This window comes from Pyxicephalus adspersus, chromosome 2, assembly GCF_032062135.1.
Source record: "Pyxicephalus adspersus chromosome 2, UCB_Pads_2.0, whole genome shotgun sequence".
NCBI classification, from domain to species: Eukaryota; Metazoa; Chordata; class Amphibia; order Anura; family Pyxicephalidae; genus Pyxicephalus; species Pyxicephalus adspersus.
Genome location: NC_092859.1, coordinates 54,147,740 through 54,163,563, shown reverse-complemented (window position 1 = coordinate 54,163,563; position 15,824 = coordinate 54,147,740). Strand labels below are relative to the sequence as shown.

General features: G+C 40.3%; 1 protein-coding gene across 1 annotated transcript in view; it reads right to left on the bottom strand.

Moving 5' to 3' along the window:
• The window catches only part of RUFY1 (RUN and FYVE domain containing 1), a gene marked incomplete in the record, with an annotated part of 48,019 nt that extends 44,707 nt beyond the window's left edge, over nucleotides 1-3,312 (bottom strand). The window contains 3 exon segments of the mRNA XM_072400802.1: nucleotides 1,033-1,197; nucleotides 2,801-2,979; nucleotides 3,176-3,312. Coding sequence (XP_072256903.1) covers nucleotides 1,033-1,189 — 157 coding nt within the window.
• Nucleotides 3,313-15,824: the final 12,512 nt, after the last annotated feature.

Sequence of the window (15,824 nt, the reverse complement as noted above, 5' to 3'; positions counted from 1 at the left end):
TGTTTTTTCAGCTCCTTCAGTGTTGCTGTAGGTCTCTTGGTAGCCTCACTGACCAGTCTTCATCTTGTTTTTTCCCTATCAATTTTGGAGAGACGTCTATCTATGCCACAAATAGGTATGGCAGCATTGGTAATACTCAGATCTATTTAAATTCCCAGCCTGCTTAGGGAAATTGCTCCACCTTGGGGGTTCATTGTCAAGAGAGCTGGGGTGCAAACAACTACCTGTGTAGTAAGCGAACAATTTTTATGATCATTTTTGTTGGCTAGGAAAACAGGAGCCTTGGCAGCACTAGTTTGTCCAAGCTGTTAGTAAGGAACCTGTATGTTAAATGCCAGACAGAGGGATCTTTATTTTACGTTTTTGCTTTCCATGTAGAGAGCCCAACTTCACCACTTTTGTGCTGATCCCTTATATGTTGTGGTGGAAGTGCACACACTGATCCTGCAACTTTTGTGAAGATGCTTAAACGATCAATATGGATGAACTAGTAATACATCTAGTGCTGGCAGCAGCAAGCAAATGTTAGTTAGCAAGAGGCCAACACAGCTCTGCAACAAGCACTGCAGCAAGCCAAGGCCTTCCATATGGACAAATTTGCCACAATGCATTCACATTGCAGCAAATTGTCTGGTGGTTGACAAGCCTATGCACTGTGACTTTGCAAAAGACAAATGGCAGTTACTATTTGGGACAGTAGCTTGCACTACAAAACAAAGAAATGAAAAACAATTATGTGACATGCAAATAATAACAAGAATTTTGCTTTGTTTTTTGGATTCCTCCCTGAATTACTTTAGCCAAAAACATTTAGAAGGAAAGGTTTTAGGCTTTTAACTCAGTAGGAAGAGGTCCGGATCAAAGTACCCCACACTTTTATCCCTAGTAACCAGGGAACCTAGCAAACTGCCTGAAACTGGGACAGACATATGGAATATATATGTAAAATATATATTTGTACCACTTGAGAAGTCTAAAGCAGATTTCAAACATTAATAAAATAATTGACCGTTGCATATTACAAATCTTTACCTTTTAAGCCATGCTTTAAGCAATGTTCCATTATGCAAAAAAATTGTTGTAATGGTGGGTATTCAGAATCCAGACACCGACCTAGAGTTAGAGCAGACTGGATAAGCACTTTTATGCTGATCTTCATCATGTTCATCAAGTTGGTACGTTCTTCCATCTTGTCAGCTATACGAAATGCATAAAATTAAAAGTAGGAAGAGAAACAATTTAACAAACAAAAACTAGTGACTTTCACTGAAACATTCTCTAGTGGAGAATCTTCCAAGTCCATGTGTTTCAATGGCAGTAATTGATACTCCACTAGGCAATGTTTCAGTGAATGCCAGATTTACTGCTTTATAAACACACTCCCATATGTATGCCTGCAGCAGGGAGAACAGATAAAGGTTAGCACATAGCCAGTTCCACCCCTGCACTCCATCAGAGAGACTAACATCTGGAAAAAAAATCTAAATATTATTATTAAAGTACCTTTATGGTAAATGCTTCTTGAAACTCACCAGCAATTGTCCTAAATACATTTAAAATGAGAATTATCTGCGCTTTTGATTACACTAGAATGAAAATCAATATGTGTCGTTTTCTGTACCAATTCACACAAATCCCTAGGCTTTAGCAAGTACTAAACTAACAAATGTTACCTAATTTGCCAGGTAAAAACTTAAGTTCGTGTAAATAGCCAACACTTATCTTTGGATAGAGTAAGGAAACGTCATAACTCTAGAAGCTCTATTTATAAAACAGGTAATCTGACATTCCTTCAAACATTCCCTGGTGGAAATCAATTACTGCCATCAAAACACATGGACCTGGAGGTTTCCATGAGGGAGTTTATGATAAAATATCAGATTCCCTCACTACTTCCCGCCACTACATATCTCCCATCCTATTGTGTGTGAAATTCCCCCACCTACTAGATTGTAAGCTCTTTGGGGCAGGGTCCTCTCCTCCTGTATCACTGTCTGTATTAGTCTGTCATTTGCAATCCCTATTTAATGTACAGCGCTGTGTAATATGTTGGCACTATATAAATCCTGTTTAATAATAATAAAAATAATAATTCCCTGTTTTGAGCCCCAAGTTTTTTTTTCTGGAAAGTAGGAATTTCCCTTTTAAACATTTAACATGCTTAAAAGATAACTTTTTTTTCATATCAGATACATTTTTCACCTACCAAGAGTAGGTGATTTAAGGAGGGAAAGGGGCCCAGAGGGTAAAAGTGGACCTTCAATTTTAGAATTTCAATCTGATGTAACATACAAATACAATAAAAAAAACAAACAAACTCCTTAACCTGCATTTGTCCAAAAAGTATTGTCATCTGGGTAGAAAACATAGGACTCCCTATTTCAGAAAACAACATTCCTGGCAGCAGCCTTTGTGCATGATTAAGTCTTATCTTGTTCATAAAAATAGGATTCCTAATGTTTAAAGTCAGTTCATCTGTCATGGATGAACCAGGGATCCTATCACTGTCTCGAGGAGGAAAGAGAGGTTGGCCAAGTAATTTTGTCCAGGCTTCTTATGCAAGAGAAAAAAACTGGAATGGCCTGCCAGTCTAGCTTAGCTGGTATCATATATTCTCTAAACATGACAATGTCCACTTTCCAGAGTTCATATTATTACATTATTAATCTTAGAAAGATGAATATTTCATCTGGATGTATGTCCTGTAGCATTTATGGTTTTGCAGCAGGATGTGACGCAATCAATATTTTACATTAAACTTGGTGCATCAAAAGGTAATAACAAAATACAACATATCTACTTAAGACTGGTATGCGGGTAGCTTCTGCCACAACAAATGTCAGAACTCCTGGCCAACAGACACAGTCATGAGAGATCTATTTGCTTGCTTCGACTGAGTTGCCTGGATCTCATACTTTGTGAGTTACTTGCTCAGGAAAGGTAAGCAAACGGTGAAATCTGATCATCAGCTTCAGAGACCTGAAAAATAAAGTCACAATAAAACAATGAGAAAGAAGCTCAGTAAGGACAGCATCCATATTCCCCATTACATATCAGTGTTTTATCTCAGCCAGGCTGTATAAGTTCACCCCACTTCATGCTTACAATATAGTAATATAGAAAAAAGATCAGGAGGACATGATTTAAACCACCAACAATACAAACACACAAATACCTCTGATATCCAATCTGTACATACACTATAGTGACAGCTGCAGCTAAACTCACTTCCTACCACCAGTCACATGACCCAGCCCTTCAGGATTCCACACACCGGAAACGTTGGGCTCTCCGCTCAGTATAGAGCACTGACAGACTTTCCAACAACTCACGCATAGCAGGGTCCGACTCTACATGTAACCGTTTAGTGTGTGTGTGAGTATAGAAATCAGAAACAGCGCTACTTACCGCTATAGGGGATATTAGTAAAGCCTAGCTATTAGCAGGACCCGGAAGTGATATAAGACAAAGGCGGAGCGTGAGGCGAGTCACAGTTTCTTCATGTTCTCACAATAACATAATAAATGACATCTAAGAGGGGAGAGCAGGGTTTGAAGGGTGAAGGTGTGTTGAGTTCTAAGGGGTTGCCATGGCAGAGGTGAAGGCTAGTAGGGGGTGCAGCATCATTATCATACAGTGTTGTATGTAACAGGTGGTGCAGTGACCAGGATGTTGCATTGCTACTGAGAAGTACATTTAGATGGAAACCAGCACCCAGCAAAGTTCTAAAAATGTGGGGGTTTTTTTTGTTTTTTTTTTAATAAAAAAAGGTTCTAGAAATCTCATACATGTCATGGCTGTTAGGCCTGAGCACTGTCACATGCGAGGAGATCATACATTTCCCCATACATGGAAACACTGGGTATTTAGACAACAGCCTGAAAGATGCATGAATAAGCGCTGTTCTGCTATATGGAAAGGGGAGAATGAGCCAGCGGCATCTTTCGCCTTTCATGGATCCATAGGACAATCACACTTGGAAGATTGGCAGTTGTCTTGAGTGTTTTCTACTTGTAAATAATCTTTCTCACTGTAAAATAATGGACCTCAATTTGTTTGGAAATAGCATTATAGCTCCTCCCAGAGTGATGAGCAGCAATTGCTTCTCTAGGATCATTGCTGATGTCTTTCCTTTTTGACATTATGTAATACACTTCTGAATACTCCAGACCAAATAAATGCCCAAACTTCTTCTTTTATAGAACTTGATGATCAATTCATCAGATTAATTTGATTAGTAGCAAATGACTGCTATTTACTTTCCTGATTCTTATAAAAGTGGTAAGGGTGTACTTATTTTTTTACTCTGTTTCAGCTTTTTTGACTTAGTCTTTTGTTAAACCAAATTAGGGTGTACCCTGTATACACAAGGAAATAATTTTTCAAAACAGTAGGGTGTTTTGTGGCATAATGATTTGTACATAATTATCTTAAAATTACAAAAAGTTTATTTGAAATAACTGTTTCAAAATCATACAAAGCACTTCACAAAAGCATCACAATTAAGATTAAATCAACAAAAAAACATAAAATATCATTGTGGTAAAAATGACATGGTGCAAAACCATAATACAAAGTTAGTTCTTTTAGGTCAGGTGTAAATAATGTTTAATAAAACCCAACGCAATATGCAGTGAGAACTAGCTTCTTCAGGGAATATCACAAATCTTGTGTAAAACAATCTTAGGACTAAAGCAAGATCAAAAAGAAAGAAGAAGAAGGGAGGTTATTTCATGTTGTACCATATGTGTCTCTTACATAGTTACTTAGTAGGTCAGGTTGAAAAAAGACTTAAGTCCATCAAGTTCAACCACTAGAAAAATAAACATATCCCAGATATCAAACCCTATGGACAGAGGAAGGCAAGGACTTGAGGTCATTCTCAAGGATTTGAGAATGAAACTTTTAAACAGGCAGGTGTGCAACCCAATTAAATCCTTAGTCTAGTAGTTACATTACTTGTCATATCAAGGGGCAACCCAAATGAATCATACAAAATGAGATTTAGGAACTAATTTGTCACAGTGATTAGACATACAGATGGTTTAGCAAAAAATGTAGTTTATCTTAAAAATTAGGCCAAGTTGCTTTTATGAAAAATAAAGGAAGATAAGTATTTCACCAGAATAAAATAAAGTATTGGAAAAAAGTTTCAGTTGCCCCCACGATGGTTGAAATTTTAAGCAAAAAGTACACCCAAGCTGTTCTAAAATTGAAGGTTATTGAATTCAATTGAGCCACCTTACTGCTGATTAATGGTCACACGTTTCAAGACCAAGTCTGCCTCTCCAGAACTAAACATTGTGTATGTGGCATCCTGGAAGCTTAAAAAGCCTTCTAGAAGATTCTTCCACATCCCTATCACCAACCCCCCCCCCCCCCCCCCCCCCCCCCCCCCCCCCTAGAGCAGTGATCCCCAAGCTTTTGGAGCTCATGGACCACTATATGCACGGTCACCCCCCAGAGTGACATCACAATGCCAGAACCCACCCACTCTCCCATCGCAGGTCCGAGCCTGCGATGTGAAAGTGGGCGGGTTATGTCTAGAATCACAACCTGCCCCAAGCCTGCGATCCGTACAAGAGACTTGGTCATGCCTGGTCTTTACCAGAGCCCCTAATGGTGAAGATATTATCCTGCAGGCAACTGCCGGGTTGCAGCACGCAAGAGGCAGGTGACTGCTGACAGACAGAAATCAGGCGAGGTGCAGGAACATCAGACAGAATCGAGGTCAAACAAGCCAGAGGTCAGAGCAGGCTGCAACCAAGAGTAGTCAAGGTCAAGCCAGGGTCAGTACACGAACAATCAGGAACAGGAGACACAAACATGAACAATGGGAACCTGGAACCGAAGCCAAAGGAACTCCTTTTGTTCAGGCAACTTCCTGTTTGCAATGACTTCCTTTTTTGGGGGAAGCCATAAGGCAGATGGAAATCACATGACCTGCAGGTAAGTGAACCCACCACCAGAGGGAGTGCAGGAGCAAAGGCAGCTCTGGTGGTGTTTGCACGTTTGCCAGCAGATGGAGTGCTTCTGCGGAATACTCTGCTTCTCTGGGGTAAAGGGGCAGCACTCATGGGATCACATGACTCAGCAGGAAGTGACCAGCGGACACGATTTCTGCATAGGGCTAGTGGTGGCTACAGAGGAATGTGAGGTGGGTGGTACTGAAACAGGCACAAATCCCCTGGTCTTGTGAGGATCTGTGACATAGGCCATGTTCAGAATTAATACTTGAGTGAATTAATCTTTCTGTACATACTCTTAGTTACAATTGACATTGAGACATTATACAGTAGCATCCCCCATTCTTTGGGGATAGCAGGGGTTAGATACTTTCTTCAGACACAATATGAAGGCACCTTTCAATATAATGATTTTGTTCTGGAACTTTTGGAATTTTTTCCAACTCACAATGTTTTTACATTCAGTGACCAACTTTACCTCCAGGTACAGGGGGTGGCGATGGGCACTACATGTGCACCATCTTTACTCCAACCTGTACCTGGGGGGTTGGAAAAGTTCAATCAGTCCCATGTCCTAGCTTGGCATCAATATATTGATGAATATTTTAATGGCATGATTCTCATTAACTTTTAGATCAATTTTTACAGTTTATAAATGAAAACATTTTTAATTTATTTTTTAATATGGCAGTAGATTCCCAGAAAAATACCTTGTATCATCATTTTACAAGAAAATTACATTGTTCTGGAAGGAATCAGCAGGGAATATAATTTTGTCAGCCTTTAGTGCACAATCTCAGCATACTATTGGAGGTATACCTATGGGCCAATATTTCAGGTTAGGAAGAATCTGCCCAGATGAAATACAATTTAAATTTAAAGCTAAAAAAACTTATGAATAGACTTCTAAACAGGATATACAAAAAGCTGTCTGTAAAAAGCATATAATCGTGCTAGAAAAGGTGACAGACCCACTCTTCCATTTATTACAGATAAAAAGGACCAGGAAAACAACAATAAAGTACGCCTTATTACACCATTTACAAATCAATCTTGCCAATTACAAAGTATCCTAAATATCTAAATTCTAATTGCCTGATTTATTAAGCGAATGTGGGTAAGCTCGCCACACGCATATATGCTCCTCTGGACACGGCAAAATACTGCAATCCGGTGCTGAGTGCTAGTGCGCCCGCCTGCCGAATTACAGCATTAACAAGAGCAGTGGGGGGCGATAATTCGCCAATTAAGGTGGTTACTTTTCAGCTGCGTGATTGAGGTGGATCTGGATTAAGCTCTGCCAATGGTGATGTCCTAGCAATCAATTAGCGCTCACGTGGTCCCTGTTCTGTGTGCACCTACAGTCCATTACAGGTCAATTTAAATCTTTAGTGCTTAAACCTTTGTTTTGCTAAGTGCTAAAGTTTTATGTTACATTATACTAATTCATAAAATTGGTTCATTTATAGTTTGATTTGTTGCAGTTGTTGTTGTACTTTTTTGTTTGGTTGCAAACTAATTTATATCAATATATCATATATCATAATCTTATATCATATATAATAATTAGCACTTTATAATATGTCATCACATAATAGTATGAATTTTAGAGAAAAAAATGTTCTAAAGCATTTTGGATCTGATTCCAATTTCAATTATAGTTTGGCTTTAGAGAAATCAAATCTTTGAAAAAAGGATTGTTGCCAAAGAGGTCATAATACATGTATCAACGAACATATAGTGATTTCACTTGTGTGTGTATGTAAAAATAGTTTAAAATGTTTACAATGTATATGTAATCATTGGTAATAAAGTTTTTTGTCATTTTATCCACGAATAGTTAGTACAAATGTATGAATGTTTTCCACTACAAACTGCTACTTGACCCTCCTTGTTGCATTTGTCCCATTCTCAAAGTCATATTGTTACATATTGGTATTTGACTGTATTATGTAAGGTTTCCTTTTATGAATAAATTGTCATGGTTTTTATTGATTTATTTTTTGTAATTAGTCTGACATTTGCTGAATAAGCTGTGGTTTTCCTTTAACATATTTCACTCATGTTGATTTGGGGCCACTGTTCTACAGAAGTCCTCTGTTCATTTGTAGTAGTGTTATAGGTTTGTTCCCATTGTGCTGTGCTGCCTGATCTTAGCCATATTGTATACAAGCACACTTCCAGTTCCTGGCCAAACAGGTTGTCAATTAGCTGTCCAGCTCAGTTGCATACTCATTCTAAAACGCCTGATGGTGATGGAAGGAGGTCCAGGCACCACCTCACACCACATTTATTGACAAGGTCACAAGCAGGGTCAAGCACTCTTAGAAATGAACAGATATGTTATGTTAAAGGGCTTTTCATACAACAAGTTCACAGAGCAAAGAAAGAAAGAGAAGCTAGACTGAATCAAAAATTTTCGGAACTCCATGCCCTAGAGGTCCTAAATAAACATCAACAAACTCCAGACACAGAACAGCGAATCATACTTTTTAGAGACAGAATTAATGAACTATATCACTTTAAAATGAAACATTTACTTTCAAAATGTAAAGGGTTCTAATAAACAACACCTGAATAAATGGGGTAAAACACTAGCCAGGGCATTCGGAGAAAAAAGAGCTAAAAGATATATTCATAGTAGTTTCTGAATCAGGGCTCCAATCCAATGCCACCCCAGATATAGCACAGGCCTTTCAGTCCTTTTATGAAAAGCTATATGATTTACCTGGGGATCAAAGCCCTGAGTGGTCTTCGGCTAAGCGAGAGTTGATACAGGCATTCCTACATGACTCGGGTTTGCCCTCCATTTCTACAGCAGCTGTGGAATCTTTGGGGCTCCCAATTACTACCGATCAACTGACTGCCGCCATATCTGGTGCAGTGACTGGAAAAGCGCCCTGCCAGATGGCCTGACACTCAAGTATTACAAGGATTTCCAGCCTATTCTATCTTCACATTTTTTGGAGGTGATTAACGTCCTGCAGCAAAGGCTGCATTTACCTAGGGACACCCTTGAAGCACATATATCTGTCATTCTCAAGCCCGAGAAAGACCCAACCCTATGTAGTAGCTACTTGCCAATTTCCCTACTCAATTGTGACCTTAAATTGTTTAGTAGCATACTGGCCAATTGACTTGCGCCTTTGCTAGGAGATATTATCCATTCAGATCAGAGGGGGTTTCTACCTGGACGTGAAGCACGGGATAACACCATCAGAACCCTAAATCTGATTGAATACGCCCATTCGCATAAAATCCCTATGATGCTGAAAAAGCCTTTGATAGAGTTGACTGAAACTTCCTATCTATGACGCTGACACATATTGGACTCGCTCTCCCTCTGATCCGATGGATACTCTCCTTGTACTCTACCCCCACAGCACAAATCAATGTGAATGGATTTCTTTCACAACCCTTTTCAATCCGTAATGCGACAGGGCTGCCCGTTATCGCCACTCCTTTTCATTTTAATAATGGAACTTTTTTTTCGCCATGTCAGGAATAAAACTAATATCCAAGGAGTGATGGTGCAGAATGTGGAGCATAAGGTAGCAGCCTTTGCTGATGACTTGTTGTTTTATGTTACTTTGCCTAGGATATGTTGGTAGAGATTGATACCTATGCACGTCTCTCCAATTACAAAGTGAATCTACAGAAATCAGAAGCTTTATCTATCTCCCTCCCCCTAAAACTTAATGAGGCAATTTCACCTTTTGTGTAATCTGTTAAGTACCTGGGGACCCAAATACCATCTGACCTATAACTGGTAGTGAACTTTGGGAACAGAGGGCCTTTGTTACAGAGACAACATACCTTCTCCTGGTTTGGTAGGTGTAATATTCTCAAAATGAATGTGATGCCTCGTTTGCTGTATTTACTTCAAACATTACCAGGACACTTACCTCACCAGTTGATATATAAATTTAGGAGGCAATTTCTTCGTTTTGTCTGGGGAGGTGACTCTCCTCGCCTACGCAAGGAGGCGTTTCATTGTGAGATTACCTATAAAAAAGGTTTAAAAGTTACACTACACACACATTTAATAAATTACTTATTTCTTAAAAAAGCCTACATTGTTTGTAAAAGTGCATAAAAACACATATAAACATAACAGAAACATTTACATGCGTTTTAAAACAGTGTAGACCCAGCTTAAATATGAAAAGACATATATATATATATATATATATATATATTATTGTGAGGGGTTAAGCTCAGGGTCGCTTTTGCTGGGGTCAAAGGACACTTGTCTGGTTCATCCAATTCAGATCACACACTGAGGTATAAGTGTTAAGCTGACTTGTGGCCAGGTTTATTTGAAGGTTGCAGATAAAATAACAAAAACAGCAAAAGAAAACCTCGCCTGTCCGGCACTTACTATACATCCGACGTTCCTGTCTATCAGCTGGAGGGCTTCTCCCTGTCAGCTCAAAACAAAGCTTTCAGCAACCTTTAACTCAGGTTTGAGTTCATTCACACAGACCAACTTTCTGTGTCCCCAGGTAGAGCAAGACTGACTGAGCTCTTGGCTCTGTTGTATCCCCACCCTCAGCGCTGATGCATTAATTACCTCGCAGGTGAAAGTCTTCCACCTGCTACTTCACAAAGGAGAGGAATCTTGGGCAAATATACCTCCCTTCCACCACCAATCCTGCATTGGTGTCACAATATATATATATATATATATATACTAACTGATTACCCGTCGTTGCCTGGGTATTTATTTATTGCAATCTTATACAGGAAAAGGAATAAAAAAAAAAGCTATAGTGTTAAATCAAAGAAATGTATTTTTACAGGTTTTAAAAGTATAAGTACAATATACAATTAAATAAAAATACAAATAAATTGCCTAAATTAATGGCATGAAACATCCTTTGCAACTTTAAGACAATATGAAATTTTGTTCTTGAGATGTAGGTGCACCTCTAGTCAGTTTTTATTAGTTCGTTTTCAATAAAATATAGTTGTAGAAATTTTGATGGTTGATCTGGCAGTGGAAGTAACGATCCCGCTTTATGGTAAATTTGCCCTTGCACCATGAATGGTAGGAAATTCAGGCTGTTAAACAAGTGATGTGGCACCGAATTATGTCATTTGGAAACATGAGTTGTATTTTCTGATGTTATTAAGAAAATGCTTTAATTATGGGGTATTAGCTGATGTGTAATTCCAAAGTTCTTGTGGTGGCGTTTCCAGTTGGCAGAGTGTGACTTTCCTTATTTTTTTGCAGCAAATAACAGGGGACTCAGATTTAATCTCCTTGGCTTGACAGTAAGTACAAACCATTTCCATTTTTCCAATGGTAACACTTGCATGCTGTAAGTAGTCTTTATGTGGATCATAGTGGAATCCTTCCAATGCTAAACTAAAATGTTGTGCAGTCTGTGATTGTCTGGCTCTCTCTCTCATTTCGTGTCTTCGGGTCTCACGCTGTTGTACTGTTTCTGAAGCTCTAGATGTACTAGCTCTCTCTCTCTTATACTGTAGTCTTGCCTCACGCTTTTGTACTGTCTCTCAAGCTATGAATGTAGTTGCTCTATCTCTCTTATCCTGTAGTTGGGCCTCATGCTGTTGCACTGTCCCTGAAGCTGTAAATTTCATTTCAAACAGTATGTGGACTGTAACACTACGGGGGTCATCTATCTCCGTCTCTATGTGGTGCTTTCTATGTTCCCATTTTAAAAAGTGGATTTACGAACTTATCCATGACACAAATTACAATTTACTGTCTCCAGTCGAACAGCATTTTACAAAATGCCAGAAATCCTGCCAAATCAGATTTCTGGCAATGGAATGTGTGCAACCCAACCCACATGGCGGTAATTTTGACAAACTTTTTTTGCAAAGGGAAAGCAAATGGTTCTTTCACCTTAGTTAATTGATAAAATTTTGTATTTATATTGGTATTGTAAACTGATATGCTATTATATAGAAAAATATAAGGCATTGAAATATATATTTTTGTCATAGTTCAAATAGAGACATTTCCATTTATGAAATATGATACTTTTTTCTTCCGCTGACTGAAGAATTTTTTTTCCATCTTGATCCTGCCTGTTCCTTTTTGACAGTCCCCCTGCACTTTTTGTCCCTTTATTATGACTATATGAAATAATTTAGCTGGAAAGCTATATTGGCATGGTGGAGCATTCTAGCTGGAATGCATCTATTGCGCCTGCGCACTTCTGGGTATCTCAGATTTGGAACCCAGATGGAGCATCTAAACAGGTAATCCTCTGGTTGTTCGGGGGATGACATGGGGAGGCATTCATTATTAAACACAGGTGGACAGAGCTGTTCTTCTATATCTCCAGCATCAGCTCTGCCCACTGCTTTGCTGTTCTAATTGATCCTGTATCTTAACATGCAGGGATCAGTCTCCTTGGGAGGGGATTGTTTCCTGATTTCTTTTTTCTCCCCTAGCCCCCACACAACTTAATCCTAAATTTGACTATCCTCTTTGCATGGGTAAGTTTAGAATTGCCCTTTATTATTTGATTCAACAAAATGCTTTATATATCCTCTACATTTTTACTATATTGAAAAACAATCTAGTTTATTATTATCATCATTTTTTTGTTATTATATATTTGATTACTTCCAGACACATTGGGAGATGCTATTTTCCTGGCCTATTCACTTTTCACAAATGATTTGAATGATCATATTTGACTAGATTTTGAAGATACGAACATTTCATTGAAAAGTGAAAAGTAGGTTCATGCTTTTTTTCTGGGGGTTGGGTAAACTCAATCCAAAAATTGATTATGGCAACGTTCTAAAAATATATGTCTTTTGTGTTTTGTTTTACCCTTTTTCTTTGCTTGTAAAAATATATAGAGAAAATTAATGCAGCCCATATCTTCTGAAGAAGCCTATGGGTAAAACTCGTCAATTTTTTTAAATGTAATGGATATTGCAATCATTAATGTGTCTGTATAAGAAGAGCTTGATGTATGTTTTTAGTATGAAGTTTAATAAATCAGATGGGTAATTTTAATTTGTGGTACTAATTACTGGTAAGGCACCTTAAAAATCCCCTTAACATAGAACGTTGTATTGGAATTACTAGGAGAGGTGGACTTAATTATCAGTAAAAGTATCACTACCATAATTTTATGAAGCAATTTTATTCTGACATCTTTCAATATTTACACCTGCATATTCGAAGTGCCCCTACTTACTTCTGCCATTGAAGGGGTTATTTCATTTCTTTTCAAGAAACCCTTTCAAGTTTTGTGTGTGCCACCAGGATTGGTCTTGGCTGGCTAGCTGGCTGGCCAGACCAATTAGGTCAGACCAATTAGTTTGCTGGGATTTGATGTACATGCGGAGAAACTGTTCCAGGGATTGGTTCGTCCGCTCTGTTTGCCCATTTGATTCGGGTGGTAGGCAGAGGAGAACGGCAGCGACAGAGGGCTTGCCAGAAGCGAGTAGTGAACTGCACTCCACAGTCTGACCCTATGTGTAAAGGTACTCCATGCAGATGAATTACTTCCTTGAGGAAGACTTTAGCCAAGGTGGGGGCAGTAGGAAGACCAGGAAGGGGAATAAAATGGGCCATTTTAGAAAATCTATTTACCACAACCCATATTGTGGTGAACCTATATGAGATAAGAGTCCATGGTAGTTCCGGGGTCGGAAGTGGCTGCATAGGACCGGAGGGTGGTTTGCAAGTTACCTTGTGCAAGGAGCCACAAAGTCACAGACATCATGCTTCAAATTTGGCCACCAATATTTTCGGTTGATAAAGTCAAAGGTTTTCTGTTGCAACCTTAGAAGCATGACCACATTGAAGGACTGAAGGGCGCTGGTTCTTTTTAACAAATGATTTTCTGGGGGAATCTGATCCAGCTGGACTGGAGCCATGGGCAGATTCGCGCAGGGTCGATAACAAAAGTGGGTTCTGTTTCTGGGTCCTCCTTTTCAAAGGAGGGAGAAAGGGCTTCAGCTTTAATATTTTTGGAACCTGGACGATATGCGAGTATGCAATCAAACCTGGCAAAGAGGAGTGCTCACCGGGCTTGACGAGGATTCAGGCGTTGTGCAGACTGTAAGTACTGCAGGTTCTTGTGGTCTGTGTAGATGGTTACAGGATGTTGAGCTCCCTCCAGTAGATGGTGCCATTCCTCTAAGGCGAGTTTGACTGCAAGAAGCTTGTGGTCTCCGATGGAGTAGTTCAGCAGGAGAGAACTTCTTAGAGAAGAAAGCTTTCCTGCCACATTCCTGGTACACTCTACTCCGAGGAAGCGAAGAGCCAGAGACTAAGTCAATGGCGCAGTCGTATAGGTGGTGCGGTAGTAGCATCTCAGCCTGTTTTTTTACTGAAAACATCAGCAAAGCCCCAGTATGGTCTTGGTAAGCTAGGCTGAGGTGAAGCAGCAACAGAAAAGATTTGCTGGATGGGAGATAGCCTGGAAAGACACTCCTGGAAACAGGTGGCGCTCCACGAGAGTATGTCTCCAGTGCTCCATTCAATGACGGGGGCAAATCTACTCAACCCCAACATAACGGGATGGATGATCCTGGGAACCACCAAAAAAGAAATAGTCTCAGTGCCCTAAGTTTCATGGTGATTGCCACGGTAGTATGCTGGATGCAGTCCGGTAGAGCAGTGCCATTAACCACAGAGACCACCAAAGGCTTGGATAGGGGCACCACAGGTATGTTGTGCTCAGAGAGCAGTTGTTGGCTTATGAAGTTTCCAGCAGCACCGGAGTCCAAAGGGCTTGGGTCCAAAAATGATGTCTATCAGATGAGATCCAGACAGGAAAAGTTATTTTCGATGGTAGAGAGGTAGTAGTTTTGCCTAGGGAGCCCTCTCCCCATTTCCCTAGGCACTGGCATTTTGGGCCTTCAAGGCACAATTGAGCTTGTAGTGGCCCTCTCCAGCACAATACAAACAGAGGTTCTGACACCTGCGACAGGCCCGCTCTTCAGGGGTAAGTCGAGCATGGTCCACTTGCATTGGCTCTACTGTAGGAAGAAGAGGTCTTTGGATGGTCGGAGACAATTTATTAGGTCGCCGGACTTTCTGGGTTTCCCAAGCTCGCTCCTGGAAGTGAATATCAGTCGAGATGCAGAGAGACACCAGGTCATCAAGAGTAGGAGGGGGGTCATGACCAGCAAGCTCATCTTTATTATGGCCTGAGAGCCCCTGAAAACTGCCACCAAGCCGTCATCGTTCAGCTCAATTTCGGATGCATATTGGCCCAGCGAGAGGGAGGCTTGACGTAGGCCTCAATATTTGTGATATAGTCCCCCAAAAGTGGATCACCTTTTCCACAGCAAGGGCCTCTTCCGACAACAAGGAGATAAAGAAAGCCACCTTGGTTTGCTCTGTGGGAAAATTCCAGGGCTGCAATTCCAGCTGTATTTGGAATTGGTTAATGAACCCCTGACAGAGCTTGGGGGTCATCGAAGTAGCGGGAGGGTGTAGGATTCCGAAGTGCAGAGTATGACGGCATGGTGGCTGAAGCTGTAGTGGGTACAGGAGTCTCAGGTACACGGGCTGGAGTTGCAGTTGCAGAGGTAGGAGGCAGGTTGATGGCAGATTGGAGACTTCTGTTTCTGAATTTGCTCACGCGGTCCTGCATGGAATCAGGCAGAGGAATTTTAGCGCGGTCCATGGCCTGAACAAACTGTCACGGTAGCTGCAAGGCAGGATAGTGGACCCTCTGTGTCACCAGCTCAGTAAGTAGATACGTGCAGAGTCTAAGCAGCTGCCCAGTCTTCACCAGAGCCTCTAGAGGTGAGGGTGTTGCGCTGTAGTCAAACAAGCCAAAGATCAGGGCAGGAAGCAGGAAACAGGCAAAAGATCAAGACAGGCAGCGAACAGGAACTGTCAGGAAT